Raw genomic sequence first — 18627 nt, 5'->3', positions numbered from 1 at the left:
ATTCATGTAGAGAAGCTAAGAAACAATACTATAATATATATATATATTATTACGACATACTGTATAAGTGCTGAGCTGGTGCTCTACAGCAGCACATTACATGCATCTACATAAATATGAACATGCTTGCCTACTACATACAGTTTTTTTTTTTTTTTAAAGAAAGCATATGGAAATACTATCGGCTGTGATTCGCATCTGATTCATAAGCCAGTCTAGGACCAAGTATGGAACCAGGTTACAATGTCCTTGAGACATGACAAAAAAAATACATACATTCACCCACTAAAACTGTGTGTGTAAACATATTAAGCTGTCAAACCTCAAACAGATGCAGCTACTGCACACGAGCGTTCTGTGTTGAACCTGCACTCTTAGCAGAAGTATGCAATATGGCAGCTTATTATGCAAATGTGGACTCCTAGTTTAGTTCACCCCATCCTTGCGTGGGTTTTCTCCAGGTACTCCGGTTTCCTCCCACAGTCCGACTGTCCAGGGTGGACCCCTGCCTTTCACCCAAAGAGAGCTGGGATAGGCTCCAGCAGATCCCTGTGACCCTGGTTAGGACTAAGGGGGTATAGATGATGGACGGATAGAGTCCTAGATTCATATCTGCACACGTCTCTACCACAGTATTTGTTTTACGGAGATACAGTGTGAACTCACATGGAATTAATAAGGCGTGCTTGTGTCTGTGCTGGTTATTCAATGTGTGAGGATTATGTGAAGACGTATTGACAGAAAAAGTTGTCAATACATGTCTACACCAATACCACAAGACCGCTTTCAGAACATGTTTTATGCTCAGCTAATTACGTGCTTCTGGCCATGTTATATGTCGATAAACACTAAAACCCACATAAACAGCAATTCCAAGAGTTATGACAAGATTAGTAATTCGAGGAAAGACAAGCAGGAACTAGTATATTGACAACCTACCAAGAGATACTGAAAATGTCTGCAGAAGCATAATACCTAGGCTACAGACAATCTATCAGACCAATGCATCACCGTTTATTATTATTATATTGGTAATAGTAGCAGTTTTCATTTTTCTGCTATACTATATTTCATGTACTTCATGAAATACAGTATCTTTCTTTGTGCATGTTGTACTAAATAGCTACAGTTATGGTGGAGATCATTTCTGGCCAGGTAATTTCAGTGTAAATCTCTGCTACCTAAAAGGCACCAATTAAATAATGCATTTAATTACATATCCCTCAGTATGCCAAACACTGTAGGCAGAATATGGTGTGGGAATCAGCTTGTTATCAGAGATGAACACAGATATAAACACAAACATGTTTGTGTTGGAATAAAATCGCACGCCAATGTAAATGAAGGAGAGAATTTTTTTTTCACCTCAGATGAAGCAGAAAAAAAAAAAAGACAAAGCAGTTTAAGCTGTTATTCTTCCAAGGTTGGTGCCTCTATCCCTGTGAGCACAGCCTCATATGCCTCTCACTCTGCAATCTTCACTGGACTTAACACCTCAGTCACTTGTCACATTCCTAAACATATCCAGTTAAGTCCCTGGCATTTCAGAGGGTTTGCACTGCTTCATAATGCAGCTATACAACCAGAACAATGCACCCAATGGAAAAGCTGCAGACACAGAACGGTGGTCCTGAAAGTGAAAGAATGTTATACTTTTCCAATATTTTGTTCATCCTCCCACATGTTTACACTTTTTCCTCCAAAAAACCTTGTCATTATATTTTACTGACAAAATCTGTTCATTCACTTAATGGATAACTCTTCCACATTTTAGATTTATGGTACCATTCCAGCCAACAAGCACTGCAGTGTTTCTCCCCTTTAAACTCCTTAAATCTGATCACTGCTCTGCTGTGTGAGTAGATTTTGTTTCAGTATATATGATCTACACTGTAGCTCTAAAACTGGCTCTAAGATGAGACTTCTGTGTGCTAATTAAGTGTCAGGAGGTCTTATAACCATCATATCATTAAATTAAAAGCTGTGTGTACATGTTGCATTCACTGGATTCTTGGGATTATTTCTCTAAAGGAGACGACAAACCAGCAGCCACACACCAGGAAGTACCTCTGGGATTTTCTAATTGCAGCAGATAAGATAAATATGTTGCTCAGCCACCATTTTAGTTGGGGATGCCCCAGAGCACTTGGGCATCAAAAGGCACTTCAACTTCGACATGGTTGTTCTTTAGTCCTTTAGTGACAGCTGCTCTGTTGCCTCGTGGATTTCACACAAAGTTAGAATCAGTCACAGAAAGTAAGCGTCACTACATAGAGACTATGAAATAAACTGAGCATAATTCATTAATTCTCTCAGGATGCGGGTGCCCCTCGCTAACCAGCAAACATAGCTGTCACGATAATTTTAGGTGTTAAAACATACATTTTTTTTTCCCTTACCTGTGATTTTAAATGAAAGATTACAATCACAATTTCCAATTTAATTTTTGCTCAACCATTTTTTCCCCAGCATAGCGTGAGAAAAAGATTCATTTTAAAATGTTACCAGACATATATATAAAATTCATACATAGAGTGGCTATTTGCTAACCCCAAATCCCTATGATTAACTATCACCTTTTCCTACACTGAAAACAACACTAACCATCACACACTCAGTCTCATCACAGAGTCACCTCACATCTGACTCATTGACCTTTCAGTCTGACAGCTGGGAGCAAAACAAGTGGACAGGTATATGATCAGACACGAAAATCTGACAAACAATTAGCAGGAAATTGGTGATGTTCTTAGAAATGAATGGGGAAACTACTAAAAAAACAAAAAACAAACTACATTTCACAATCATTTGTTATTTGATACAACAAATATTTGACATTAACAACATTGTGCACATTCAAGCTTGTATTCTCTGTGCAGCTGCCTGTTCTAGGTAAACGTGTTGTCTGCCTTGTCCAATATTTCACAGGTCATGGCAAATGGAGACCACAAGATCACTGACAAATGAAAGCAGAGCAGCTTTGTTTCTATTTCTGAAGTCTTTGTGTGACTGAATGGTAAAGACTGGCTAAATGGAAATACTTTCAATTATTACTGAGAGGCCAGATCGGCTTGCGCTGCATGACGTGGGCTGTCTTCCTACAAAGCACCTTGAACAGAAACAAAAGCAGCTTTACCGACACAGCCAGTCAACCTGAAAGGCTCATTACAGTGAACAAAGATGAAAAACGAGGAAAAAAAAACAGCACGATGCACTCGTGGATTATGAATGAGCCTACAGTTGTTTCAACATGACATTCTCTGTTCTCACGCTTCTGCGGTTCTCAGGTCCAGTTACATGCAGCTGATACCTGTCCTTGATTGGACAGTTTGTTTACTGGGATTGTTAAAGATGCAGTCTTATATGATGTCACCTTGACCAGTGCTAGGTGAGAAAATGAAGGCTCCCTGGTTCCAGTATACATTAAAATAAAAATACTCCCCCCGTCTCTATAGTTGTTGATAGTAACCCTTTAGTAGTTGTAGTAGAGTTTACAGTTATTGTAGATGATGTTATTTTGGCTCAGTTAGTTTTTCAGACGTTAAAGGGGAAAAAAATATCCTGAATCAACTGGATGGAAATAGACTGCAACCTGCAGAGTGCATGTGCCTGACTGTGTGCTTTCTTCCACTGCTGTTCAACACCACACAGTCAACAAAAAAGGATGAGCACCGTGAATTAAGAATGCTGACTCGGCACCAGCCTATCAGTCGGCTTGAAAGACGGAAACAGAGCTGTGCGGTGTCTAGTTTCCAGCAAACAGGATGGGGGGGAGGAAATAAAAATCAATATCTCAGTTTAGGTCTGCTATGCTTTTCACATGACCCAAGTGCTGCCAGTGATTGCTATGTCTACTTACACACACAGCATGGGGTTAAGGCAGGCCATACTTTTTCTTCAAGGATCTGAGTGTGTGTGTTTGTCGTCTGTGTCCTAGGTTTCTCCTCATCTACAGTATGGTATGTGGGTCTAACTCAACCAGTCTAGTATCTGTGTATATGCGTACGCATAAATGTGTACTGTGAGTGAGTTTGTTGCAGCAATATAACCTGTGTGTCTTTCCTAAATATGGAAAGGCAGCAACGGTCAGGACAAATGGTTCATCTAGTGTAGTCGGTCACAATTATCTTGGCATGTGGCTCGTACTAGAAAAACGCACTGCAAAATTCTTTGGTTGAGAACTGCATGAAACGGCTCTGATTGCACAGTTTTGGTTTAAAATCGTATTACATTCTCACTATACACAGCTATATCGTTAAGAATGCAACCATTTACAGGCATACATTTATGTGCAACTAAAAACGTTCATTGTTTCAGCCAATGTGACCTCTATACAGAATCCCTGCAGTATTGCCTGCACTAAACAACTCGTGGTGCTTTACTAAACCCACTTTCACAAAAAAAACATTTAATAATATTCATTAAAAAGTCTAATTAAACTAATTAAAAATGTGCAGAGTTTAGGAGATGAAAGACAACTGGAAACAAAGAAGTACTGTAATATTGAATAGCCTCTGCATGAAAAGCTCAAGGACAGTGGGAGAAAAATAAGCCATCGGGGACATATTTGGTCAAAGATAATTGTTCTTTGTAAATCAGTGTTGAGAGAAACATCAGCATGGCGTACGTAGAGAACCAAAGGTTGTAAAAGGACAGTGCTCTGGATGCCAAACACAAACTGCACAATGTCGTCGTAACTGGGTTTTATGTTTTTTTTTCATAGCAGAACATTGAGTAGGTGAGTACCTTTGAAAATTTCCCACTTCCCACACAGCCATCTTGTTAATTCAGAACTGTGAAAACTATTAATTCACCTAACAGCTAAAATAATACCTTGAAATTTAGAAACCCAATAAGAGGAGTGTTGTGTCTTTCTATACACACGGGTTTGTCAAAAAATGTAGGCGGTAAATTGAGCTTCCCCTTCCTCTCTTAGCCGTGCACACAAGTGTGTTTAACTTGTGATTCTAATTGTGAGATAATAAACAACAAATTGATTTTTCACTGCTTTGCTAACCAGTTTTGTTTTGATACGTCTACTGCATGTACCAAATAGTTTTGTAATTTATAGAATATCAACAATTTAAGATTGACACACTTTGGTGCAAGAGCGGTCAAATATCTGAAAATTTCAACAAGAGGTTTTTCTCACCTTGGTGGTGTCATCGTGCGAACGTTGATAGCGTTTCCATCGGCAACCATAGATTCCAGTGATACATGACAAACACAGCTGCCGCTCATAGACCTGGAGGGGTTGGTGTTTCACCATGCTCCTTCAGTCAGTCCTGGTCCTCCTTCCAGAGCACTAACATCCCACTGACTGTACCGTTTCCTGTAAGTAATTTAAAAAAAAGCATCAGTGCTGAGAGCAAACAACACTTACAAATCGTTGGGGATCACAAAGACTACATTGGACAATTCCTGGAACAAAAGTTACTGGAGTAACATGTCTGGCACTTTGATAGAAAACACATGCTGACTTTAAAAGCACCATGCTTTTGATACGGAGCCCAGTCTTAAATTAAAACCTCGTTTCCCTGTTTCCAATGACAACTGAGCCCGCTTGGAGCTTTCATCAATGCGATCAAGGGGAAAAAATAAAAAAAGGAAAATGAAATTGAAAAGGGCTCTGTGAACCAACCATCTATCGAACATCACGTCAAATTACAGTGACCATGAATATATCACGCAGTCATGAAATATCTGAGCCAAAAAGGCTTGTAGGCTCCGTCTCTCCTCTTTTATGTCAAGTCTAGAAAAAAAAAACAGGCAAGAAAAGGCCAACAGAGTCTAAACAGGATGTAATCTAACAGTGACTTAACTCGCAAAAATAAAAAAATAAACGTTTTGTACACCTCCAACAGTTAACATGGCAACCAAAGCTGCAAACAGAAAAACAGTAATTGTGTGTTGCTCCTTCTCTATTCTCCTGCCTTTTCTGGATCTCCCTGAAACCCAGAGCCTTTGCATTGTACTTTCTCAGACATTTTAAGAGAGGACAGTATCAGAATCCTGCCCTGGTACCTGTTCCAGCCCCACTACCCCCTCTCACTCCTGTCTAATGCTGTTGCAGTGACCTCAGTGGGACGCACCAGGCTGTGTTAGCAGCTATAACTCAGTCCTGCCGCTGAGCTGCCGTTGATTCAGCACTGAGACTCTGCAATCAGCCATAATCACAATAATTATATTACAGCAGTGCTGACTGTTATCACAAGTTTACCTCACTCTCCAGGGACATGATAGAGCCTGTTGTGCTACAGCTGCAAAATACACATCAGTTCAGTCTGGGGTTGAAAGTGCACCAGGGTGTTACCAAAGCAAAAACAATGCATAAATGTCATCTCCGCTGGTGAGAGTCAAACAAACGTGATTAAGAGCATGGAGCTTTTTAACTTGGAGCTTGTGAAGCACAACTAGTACATAGCTACATGTCATCTGATGTATTAGAGCATTCCAGCATGTTAATTGTACTCATCATGTTGTATTTGAGCTGTTTCAGGCCCTTGGCAGCTGCACCTTAACATCTGCAGCAGTGGCCATGCTTCATGTTGTAACACTGCTCTGAGGAGGGCACCCCTGACCTGAGGGTGTAATGGACCTGCCTCACCCCAGCAGGACAACAACATGTGCCAGTGTGTTATCAATAATCACTTTATCTTACTTTGAACCTGCCCAACATGAAACTGTCATGCAGCCTCCTTCACCAAGTAACTGCACGGCAGTAAGAGATTTGAACCTTGATCAGATCTGGTATTTCTTGACTGCTGGCATTACTATTATGCTTGTCTGAAAGTTTTCCTGAATTTTCTTCTGAATAAATCATGTCTGTCAGGTGGATGAAAATCACAGCTTTGTGGGTGAAGGATTTTGAGTCTGATGAAGGGATAAAGTTTGCCAATCTGCAAAAATACATGATGGCACAACATCCTGATGTTTTTTTTTTTTAAATTTACATTAACAGCAATGCTCCATGGGTGGTGTTCAACAAGCTTCATCTAAAAACAAGCAATAGAAATGTTCTTTGTTCACACTAAAGACATTTTAACTCAACATATTTCAACTTAAGTTGCGAAACTAAACACAAAATCCAATAATTAATATTATACAATAATTACAATTATGCCATGTATTAGGCAGGCACAAATTCCTGAGGACATTTTATATAGCTGGATTCAATTTTTTATTACTGACAGGCTTGAACATAAAAGTTGAGCGTCATCAACAATTCAAAAAGCAGATATGAATTTCTGTTGGTGCATGTCAACCAAGCCTCTAAAAATCCTGCAAAGATCTACTGGTACATTCATCTTAGCAAACACACAATCCTGTTGTCGCATGTTGACAAATTATAATGTTCAAACATTTTACAACAGTGTCTCAAAGTTATTTCAGCAAAGTGGTTCATGCAGTTTATGCTGAAACATGTTCTGCTCCCAAAGCTTCCAGTCATACTAGTGTTGCAGCAACTTGTGTCCCAAAAAGTCATCAATATCATCCACATGACTGCTACTTCAGCTTAGCTGAACATCAGGCAGCCCCTTAATTCCAACCATTTGAAGCGGCCCATTATCATAATTAGATGGAGCGGCACTGAGGCCACAGATTTGTCACCTTGAAATGGGAGGCTCATCTATTTTTTACTTCCTACTTATTATGTCCCAGCTCTCCTCCAGGCTGTAGAAAGACAGAAGGAAAAGTACAACAATTAATCCCTTTATCAGTATGATGTCTTACCAGCTTAATGTGCACCAGAGGACACGATTCAGACTTGAACAAACTACAATGAATTGGCAGTGTTGAGTTAAAGACCATGAATGTTCTGCACAGGAAAAAAAAAAAGCTACACATCAGCAAAGTAGGTATAGTAGGTAGCAATATACTAATCAAGTCAAGCAGATTGGAGCAGATCAGTGACATTGCACTTAAAGAGGTTCTGCAAAGGCTTCAGCCTCCAAGTGGTGACAGCTGTGTCAAAATTTAAACACCAAACTAGATCCACATGGGATCCCTCTGTAAATGAAAGAGATTGTGACATGTAGTCAAAGCTTTCCGTACAAAGGTCTTTCCAGACAGTTATGTGTTTGTGACAAGTTGTGACCAGGGGAAGCCATGAGGGATGCATAAAATAAACCCTAAATGGCTGTTATCTCTTTTTCTGCTGCCTCATATCCTCCAATCAAAAGCATAGTGAGGAAAAAGGGGAGGAAATACTTCAGCAGTTTCCTAACAGAAAACAGTCTTCTGACCAGGGAACTGAGGGAGAGGCCAAGCAGCAGAGAACCATGGGACCGAAGGCCCACCCTTTGGTGGGAAGAGCTCCTTAAAAGAACAGTTCACAAAATATCCTCCTGAGACCCAGCCTATTTATTTATGTTTCTGTTTATGTCTTCATTTGTTTTTGGTCTATATCTGTTGACTCATTTGAGCTACCCGACTAAGTCTAGGCCTGTTCTCAGGAGGACCTATATGCATGTAATTATTTCACCACCACATTGTTATTGAAAGCACCAACCTTGAAGTTAGATGTGAACACATAGCTCACTCTTGAAAAATAAAATGAATCGAGTCATAAACAAATTGACAAATGCAATATAAGAAATGTATTTAGTCTTTTGGAAATCGGCCTCCATTTCAGCTGCTCCTCATCCAGGTCATCTTTGAATTACGGGGATGGGGAAACAGTTTTGTGGGATAAGCAATAGGTGTCAAGTAACTGAGCACCACGGAGACTTGACTGAACCAGCGGCATCAAAAGGTCCCTATGAAGGAGCCCATCAGAAACACATGGGTGATAAAGCCCTTTATAACAAGCGATGAGAAATTCATTACATCACAGCTGTTAGAGCCACCTCAGCACCGACAGTTCCCCAACCGCGTTCTTCAGTCTCAGTTGCCATAAGACAAAACTGGGTAAGGCCGGAAACCAGAAGTTTGGAGGCGTGTTCTAACTAGCCACCGGTATGTGCACTGCAGTCTGCACCGCATAAAATAAAACTCATTCAACACCTCTCAAAAAGAGTCTTTTTCCTTACATAACAATTTAATATTACCTTGATGTCATTTGTGCCTCAAAATCGCAAACTATTTAAGATGTATAGCATTTAATAATATAATCTCTGTGAGACTGTGTTTCAAAGGCTGCACAATATAGCACAGAGTCAAATGCATCATAAATAACAGACATTCAAAAAAAGCCCAGGTAAAGAGCCTACATGTTAAGGTATAGCATATAAAATATTAACAATGTAGTGTCATGCATAATGGAGCTTTTCCAATTTGTGCTGCAATTTGATTTGGCATGTTTCCACATAATCTTGAAAGCAACCATAAATATTATAAGTTGAAAAGAGTTAGAAATGCAATTCCAACTAAAAGCTAAAGCTAAAATGACTCCAATGAGTCAGCGTGGTGTATGGCAAAGGATTAACGCCCACAGCCTAAAGCCCACAGCTCCAGCTCATCCCCGAGTCTGACATTTCGGCCCACTTTAGACTGCGCTCACACTGCAGTCAGCTGTGTCAGTCAGTGGCTGCTATTGCACATGCAGAATGAAGGCGACTGGTGATGTTGCAGAAAACGTCACCTTCTCTGAGGTTTTCAGACACGTCCACAAGTTAAGTTTGAAGCTGAACTCACACTGCTTAAAAATCTTCAACTTAGCTACATTTCTGTTGTATTTATGTATTCACGCCAGGCATTTGGTGGTAGTAACTACGCATTTTCATAGCTTGTGAATGATGGTCAGAGATTAACCATGTACTTAACAATAGAGCATTACAATAAGCAGCATGCATAATATTAATAAAATAAAGGGAGGAATACTGATTAGTTGACTGCAGGCAAGAAAAAAAGCAAATTAAAAACTGTGACAAAGCAAAATTAAGTGTATCCTGCATGGATAACAAACAGTTTGCATATTTAAGGATTTTTTTTGGTATTTTCTCTTTGCACACCCATCTTTATATTCCTTGATGTATTCATAAGAATAAACACAAAACCAGAGGCACGATCAATATTCAGTAACATGAATCGACGGTCAGGAGGCTCCTGCTCTCTTAGGATATCATGATGAGGTTAGGGAAAAAAAAAAAAAAAGTACTGAGCACATACTTATTGAGAGATGCTTATACAAGAACATTCTGGCCTGATAACTGAAAAAAAGAGGGTTTTTGCAAAACGCTTACATAAGAACTCTTGGACGTCAAATGTAGTGGAAATGTCATATGTTAGATATGCTTAAACATTTAAAAATTACCAATCCTGAAACTGTCAGAGCCCCTTATAACAATCCGCTTAATAAATCCTGTGTAACTGTATTATCTAAGTTTGATGCTTAAGACAAGACATCATCATAATATAATAGACAACAAAGAAACTGGACAGCTGGATCCATACACGCCTCACTGTCTTACTAAGATGAGCATATCAAAGTCATTCATTAAACTCAATTAGAAAAACAATTAGTGTAGGGAGAGATATTTTCCAACAGTGTGACAGCAGCAAACAGCACAAACAACCAAGTTGGTGGGAGGGGAATGGTACGACAACATCCAGACACTTTGCTCATCAAACAGACAACTCGTCAATCCTAAAAAAAAAAAAAAAAAAAAAATACAGGTCATCGATAATCGGAGGAAAAATTAATCTAATCACAGTCCATTAGTGTCTTCAAATTAAAAAAAACTGACAGCAGAAAGAGGAAGTACCATTACTGTCATTCATTTTCATTATCAGAGCAAAACAAAAATAAATTGCTTACAAAACTGGGCGAAAAGTAATGCACCCATTTATTTCTGGGCAGATAAAATGACAGATGTAGGTGGTTCAGGTAATACAGACAATTTTTCATCTGGAGTTGAAAAAAAAAAAAAAGTAAGGCGTGGGCTGCTTCATACAGTATCGCAGCATCCTTCATGGTCTGAAGACAGGCTTAATTTCTGATCAAAGGTGATTTGATAAGGAAGTGTAACAGCAGAAATCATTATTGACTTAGGTGTTTTAAGCATTATGCAGTGTATCACTGAAATAGGAACATGCATTTAGAGCAACATCTATTAGGTTTTATCTATTACTGTCAAGTCATCGGGAGTATTCTGGGTGCTTGTGGGGATTTGTGTTGCAAAACGAGGAATGTCAACAGGAAAATATGTGAACTCCCAAAGAAAAGCAATCCTCGTGAGGTCTGAACCCAGCACTTTCCCGCTGTGAGGTGAATAACCACTGATCCTCCGTGCCGCTGTTTAGGCAGCTGATGTTGTGTGGGTGGGAATAATTATCACCTTAAAGACTGGCTGACACTGAATTGTTCTTGCTTAATGTATTTTTGCACCACACTTTCTCATCTTCTTTAGTAGAGCCTGTGATTTTTGACATCTGGAGGGAAAGTGGAGGGAGGCACTCATAACAGCTGATGGATCCCAGAGTATCAGGACAATAAGAGATAACCAAATGGGCAGAGGAGGCTGAATAAGATGAATATCAGTGTCCATGATGGCCAGACAAACCTCTGAGCTCAATAAATTACCACTACATGCTCTGATTGAACTGGCTGTCCTAATTCTATTTCATAACTGCTTCAGACTGTATCAATAAAACTAGCATCATGAGCAGGAGCTGAACTACTAAGTGCAGGCCGAGTGTTTTCAGTATTTTTTGCCTGTTGCCTGTGATTTGTGAATATAACCTTGTGTGCTACATTCTTCCTTAGTAGTCACACTTGGCATGCTAACAGGCTAATCAGCACCAAACACAAAGTCCTTCTGAGGTTGTTGGGAATGTCCAGTTATTTGGTTATTCACCATCATATTAAACAAAAAAGTCAAACATATTATTACAAGTTATCTGGAGGAGCAGATACCACATTTTATGACAATCCATCCAATAGTTCTTGTGACATTTCCCCTAAAACCACAAATGTGAGTCTCAGAGAGGAGCTACTGTAAAGGTAAAGTCATTAGGGTTTGACCTCTGGGGACTGTGAATATCTGGACCACATTTAGTTTCAATCTAAGTGGATGATCAGATGTTTCAGCCTGGACCAACAGACAGACAAACAGAGTGACACTGATTCGTAGATCCATGCAACTAGAACGGCTAAAAATGAAAATGCAACATGAGCGAGCAGGATTCATGTAAACAGAACATATTGTGCTATTGTGTGGCCTAAGCAAACCAAAACAAGTGACAAGTTCAGACATGTAAATGAGTCTTCTGGTGAATTTACTGTTTCTACAGAACACACCAGGGCAAACGGTAGAGGGATAAAGATGGCTTTGGGAGAGCAGGGGTGTGTTGGTTTCATAACCAGCAGCAAGTGCATGACATCTGGATCCTATATAAAGGCCTTATATGAAGAGGTTTCTTGTTAAAACAGCTTTATATTCTCATTTGCAATAAAAGAAAACTGATCTTCAAGCATCTGTTTCCAGCTTGTCTGATCCAGCTAGACAAGCATTTACACCCTTTGGACCCACTTCTAAATAAATTTCGTAATCAACTGAAAACTGTCAGCAGATATTTATGTATATCTGTCTACTGCTGACTTGTGATATTATATGATCGTCCGATTTATATATCTACACAATGCACATAGTCACCTGGTGCCCACTGTGAAAATACAGAAATGACAGAGGGAGTTTTGTCTGGACCTGTCCTGGCTTGTTTGCCCAAAAGGGGTGAGAGAAAGTGCTCTTGGGTTAGTCCCTAATCATAGGTGATACTGTTGTGGTGATACAGCGGCTGGGAAAGCAAACAACTGACAAAGTCCATCTGTGGCAAGCAGAGACATTGAAAATGGGCACCTCGATCGGCGCGGCTTACTCCGGCCTCCTCTGCACATCTTCCACAGCCAAGGAAAAAAAAACAAAACAAAACTGGGTGGACGAGTATGCTTTATCAGGGTGCCATCTGCATGTCAGCATGAGGGATCTTCGCCATCTGTGCATTACCATCCCATTGAGCTCTGTAACTGTTGTCCAAGCCCAAAACAGGTAACATAATAGTAAACTTGCTCTCTCAGACAGAAACTGAGCTTTCTCCTCGTATTAACATTTGGTTTCTTTAATTCTTTTAGACGACTGATTACACAAAAGAAACAAAACGGTGTTCCCAGTGGCAGATGAGCGATAAAGGCAACTACAATATAAAGGAAACTCAGGTTGCAAAACAACCTCAACAGAAAAAAAGAAAACACCTGCTTTTTCAGGTAAGAGGATTAGGTAATAACCTTCACACACTTCTCATGATACAAAGATACTGAGGCACTGAAGATATGAAAAACCATAGAAAGGCCTGTTCTCATTTCACATTTCCACAGCTACAGAAGTCAGTGTTTGAACTGTGCAGTGGTGGGTCTTCAGTGCTGGGAATATTACCAAGAATGAAAAGAAAACAAGCAGGCTTGTTATCCAGTCACGGAGTTATTGTTGCCTTTTGAAAAAAGGCAGCCTCAGCTTTGACTAAATAATTGTGCACCTCCCTGTTTGTTGGTATGTTGGACTTTGAAGGGAGCTCAAGTTGCAAACTGACAAAGAAAGCCTCTTATATTACTATGAGGGTTAAATTAATAGCAAATACCTCGGGACCCTTTACCTGCAGGTGAGGCAGAGAAAGAAAAAGAACCAGAAAAGCCGCTACCCTTTGACTATTTCTCACAAACCATCATCCAATGAGGTAGTGGCCTCACAGTTGTGGTGCTGCTGAATAGTGAGCTGCTCTGCAGTGACAGAACCCACTATGCATTGCAAACATCAAATGTGACTGACACAGAGGGGACTTGCTTGGGAACAACAGAGCGTGGTGGAAATGACACCCTGCCAATTGAGTATTCTGACTAGTTGACATTTGCTGTCTGCAACAGGCACAAAACAGCTGCGTTTGTAAATTTGAGGAAGCCCTTATCTGTTTAGCTCACTGCTCTATAAAATGTATAATCTGCTATATTGGGAATAGAAGCATTTAAACTCAAAGTAACTCTATGAAAGTATCAGTGAGTACGAATATAAATGATCTCAGCCACAGAGCCCTCTGTGGTCTTTGATAGATTCCAAGCTGTGTACTGACTGACGCTGACTAAGCGTGTGCCATCACTAACTCAGCCTGAATAAAAAAAAACAAAACAAAAAAAAAAAAAAAACGAAAACTGACTTGTCACTAACTAATGGATTAATAAACGATTTTCACTGCAAAAGCCAATCACCTTCAACTTCAACCTATTGTTGATTATGTCATTAAATCCAGCTATGCCCTGCTTTTGCACTAAATGCTTGTAAAACCATGCGGAAGTGAGATTTTTTTTTATATCCAGGTGGCTGCTAAAAACTCAAGACACTTTTAGAAGCTCTGCATGGAGGTTCTCTATTTTCACCAGGTTTAGGTGTAGAAGATGGACATACGTGGTTGTGAGTGCGAGAAAGATAAAGAGACAGGGCTGGACTTGACATCACTGCTGCAGGGCAGCCAATAATAACAGGTCGTTTTTTTACATCACACTCCCTTTGGATCATTCTGCAACGTTTTGACAGATCATCCAGGTGTGTTTCCTCTGGCATACGAAGCTAGAAAATCTATCAAGGAATTACAGATGTTCTGTAGGATGAGAGCTGGGCGTGTTTCTCTTCTGAGTGGTACTTATATATGCAGGGCAGAGCAGAAGGGCTGGGAAACTGAATCAATACTCATCTCGAATGGACAGCAGGGTCGACAACAGTCCATGCAGTTAAACTCTACATGTCTCTTTAGCAGCACAAGTGCATTCAAGTCAGCCGCAACGTGAAAAATTTAGGCCCTTGAAAAGAAAAATTAGTTTAAAAGCTCTGCAACAGAACATATATTCACCAGAGAAGTGTTTCTACAAAACTGTGTGTAAAAGTGCAGGTAAGTGGATCATTACTGTGAACACAGCACTGCACATTCCTCCCTGATGTGGTCCTGTGTATCTCCCTCCAGCCTTCATTTATTCTCGTAAAAACAAATCTAAATCAAGGGCGGTCTTTAAACACACCTCAAACAAAGCCAGGCCCTTTCAGCGTGGCTGGGCAGATTTCTCTGATTACAGTCCAAGCAAATTTCAAGACCTGTAGAAACATTAATGTTTCGTCGCTGTTTTCCAACTTTCCAGTTTCTCAAAATTCCTCAGGCAAAACCAGACCTGTCTGAATATGAAGAGTAATGTTTATTTTTTCTCCACATGCCAAACAATTTAAATTCTAATGTTATGACGTGAAAGCATTTTCATAGTGCTGGCTGCCCCCAGGACAATTGCTTACTATACAGAAGCATGCACAGCAGGACTAGCCAACTCGGGTCCTCCACTTCCCTGTTTGCCCAACGATACCTGCTCTCCTCACTGCTGATTACCTGGACCAGGTGAGTCCATTAGATCAGAGCCTGGAAGGGGCAATTTAGCTGCCCCAGATTTACAGCAAAGTCCTCTAGGAGCCAAAAAGACAACACAGTTTTTAGCACCTTCCGCCCCAAAGCCTTTCAATCTATTTATAGATGTTATGGAAAGAAACTGAATGAAAGAATGGTTCACATAGTCGTTAGGCATCTGTTGACTTGTCCTGAGTCACCTGTCTATTGAAACTCTTCCCAAACAGGTTCAAATCCCCTTTGAAAGTCATATTTCCAAGCCTGTGGGACACAGCTCTGAACAAGTGTTAGCTGTTTCTACTGGACGTGTAGCAGTGACAGATGGGAAAGTGCTAAAACAGCCAAGAAGGATGTAACGGTTAAAGACGCTGGACCAAATGGGTCCTCTCCAAGCAGCCAAACCTTTAAGACGATTAAACTCCTAAATGTTTACCAGTTTACACCTCCTCTAATGAAGTGCGACACCACACGACTGCCATAACTAATCCTTGGAACGATAATGCTCGAGGACCATCCAAGTGGCAATCCTGGTCTGCAAACCAAAAAGTAATGGTGTCATGAATTATGCAGCTAAGTGGCCAGAGTGCAGCACTAGTAAAGACCAATGTATGTACTAACAAATAAACTGATAGAGGAGTCATATCTGCAGATTTACAGCCATTCATTACTTTGTTATAGGAATAAACTCACTTTCACCAAAACATATAGCCCATAATGCTGTATTATCCTAAGGTACAACATTATGGGCTGTATGTTCACATACACGGCCTGTAACCTTAAAAAGTACTGGTTTGTATTTGACTGCTGGCACATTACAGTTGCATGTTGGAACTTGTCTAAATGATTAAAACTCTCAATAATAAAAGACGAACTGTTTTACCGTATCAAAAATATAACTGTAAAATGTTCTGAGTAAAAAAAGAACCGACTCACGGCTGTAATTAAATTTACCTGCAGGTAAACGAGCAGGTCAAACAACACCGTTAACCGGACACTCACCTGTCCTGAAGGCTGTTACCGCTTCCCTTTAATTTTTGGAGTTGGCCCTCACGTCCTCGGTGAAGTTCGGCTTCCTTTTTCTTTCTTTCTCCCTCGTCAGACGAGAGTCAAACGTGGACAAACCCGTGTCAGAGGTAACGTGGGAGAGGAGGGTTATTACCGACAGAGGCGAAGTTTTACACCGAAAACAGAGGAGGGAAGAGCCGGGTCGGCGCGGACGGTGTCGACAGCTAAACAAAGTCCCGTCTCATGTTTTCAGACGCTCCGCCCTCTGCGTTTTATTTTTATTATTATCATTATAATAACAATAAGTATTATTATTCCTATGTGGGGACTAAACGTGTCTCCTCGTCCTTGTGTGAGCAGCGAGTATTTCAGCGTAGTGGGAGGAGTGAGGGTCTTTTTATCTCCAGCCCTCCGGTAATCTGGCGGAGCGTCACCGAGCCGAGTGTACTCCCGGTCTGCGCGTTCACGGCCCATGGTTAATCCGCACCGCTGTGGATTAAAGCCTTTCTTACATCTTAGAAACGATCTTTAATTAACTCGGATTACTAAAATGTGAAACGAATACAAAGATATTTGTCGAGTTTTTAAATTTACTAGTCATTGTTTCTTGTTATTGGTTGGTTTTATGTAGCCGGAAGAGTCAGGTTTAACGAGAAAACGAGAAAATCCGATGCGACTTGAACTCAACAACGTGCAAATATTATTTAAGGCAAAAGGGCATTTTATCAATCTGTTTATCTTAAATATGAATAAAATAAAGTCTTTATTAGAGCGATCTTAGTTTTTCAATCAAGCCATTATTGTTTTTTCCCCTTTATGCTTCTTCATTTCTTTATTTTTTATTAAATTGGACATTCATGGTGCATAATAGCTGTTAGATATTACAAGTTTAATACTCTCATGTGATGTCATCTGCTTTATAGTATCACTAGAGGCTAATACATCAGATCCAATCTATCAAAGAGTCAATCCAAATAAATAATCCACCAGACAATTAAACAAACTATTAAAGGTTGCAAAAGGAGTCGCTGGCCCTTGTTCAGTCAGTGTGTTCAAGGTTCAGACTTTGTCATCTGTTATCACCCTGATACACACCAGATGACTCATTAAACCAAACACTTTTATTGATTTATTTCCCACAATGTCAACATTGCCTCATAATCGACTAACTGACACACGCTGACACATTTCGCATTCTTTCCCGTTAAAACAGCTTCAGTATCACTGCTGGTGTCACACTTCCTGCAGGTGATGTCAAATGTTGATCTCTTGCGAGGAGACTGGGCTCCAGTAAATGAATCAAGCAAAATCTGTTTGCTTTATGAGAGATCTGTTTGTGTTTTGGCAAATGTGGATTGTATACACTTTGTACTGACTGAGCAGAGCAAACTTAATCCCTCAATGAGCTGGAAAATCCAGACACTGCAGTGATGCCCAAAAGTGGCAGCTGCCAGTTATTTATTTAATTGCTTTTTAATAAAGATGTTTAATTAACAGCAAGTCCAGAGTCATCAGAGATCATTACTTTGAAGATGAGAAATGTCGTAGTGCACTTATTGGGCTCGATGTTGACACACACACTACAATGCACATATTAAAGTGCATTTATTATAATTAGTAGATTGTGTAAATTTAGCAATGAACTGTATCAAACAAAAATGTAACTATCTGATGTTCCTACAGGTTATTTCACTTCCTTCACATGCAGTCACTCACAGAGTTACACAACCACACACACACACACACACACACACACACACACACACACACACTGACGTTATCTCCCCACGTGGATCTGCCAGTAGGGAAGCAGGGGAAATGTTCCTCTCAGGATGATTTCCTGTGGCATATCCCTGTTTGATGTGGCTGACCCGGGCTTCCCTGCTCTTCTCTCCACAGGTTGGAATTAGTTAGCAGCTCCAGCTGCACAGCTTTCTTTTGAACTCCACCCATTTTAAAATGCCAACCAGCATCCACTGGTAGGAGGGGGAGGATGGCCGGTAGGGGTCTCCTCCGCAGGTGCTGGTTATGTAATGCAGAAGAGTTTTTGACTGATATTGTCTGAAAGGAGACAGAACTTGACAGCAAGAGTCATTAGGGACAAAAAACAAGACTATTAATGCATCTGGCCAGACCAATACAACATCTTGTTCTGACTTTGAGTGTCTGCTGGGCTTTTACGGCAGGGTACGATTTGTCCAGAGGCCTCACATCAACTCCAAAGAGAAAAGGAAAATAGCATTAGCTCTG

The 18627-nt window shown here is 40.2% G+C and overlaps 1 protein-coding gene across 2 annotated transcripts in view; it reads right to left on the bottom strand.

The window, feature by feature from the left end:
* The window catches only part of gdpd5b (glycerophosphodiester phosphodiesterase domain containing 5b), a 35005-nt gene extending 18249 nt beyond the window's left edge, over nt 1-16756 (bottom strand). For both annotated transcript variants that reach the window (XR_003297092.2, XM_026329476.2), the window contains exons 1-2: nt 16372-16756; nt 5153-5332 (exon numbers count right to left, since the gene is read on the bottom strand). Coding sequence is in view for 1 of the 2 variants with exons in the window: in XM_026329476.2 (XP_026185261.1) it covers nt 5153-5269 (117 nt within the window). In the remaining variant the exon portion in view is untranslated. The remainder of the gene's footprint in view (nt 1-5152; nt 5333-16371) is intronic.
* Between the last annotated feature and the right edge of the window lie 1871 nt (nt 16757-18627).

Source organism: Mastacembelus armatus, chromosome 13 (assembly GCF_900324485.2).
Source record: "Mastacembelus armatus chromosome 13, fMasArm1.2, whole genome shotgun sequence".
Taxonomy (NCBI): Eukaryota; Metazoa; Chordata; class Actinopteri; order Synbranchiformes; family Mastacembelidae; genus Mastacembelus; species Mastacembelus armatus.
This window is presented reverse-complemented; position numbering and strand designations above follow the sequence as displayed.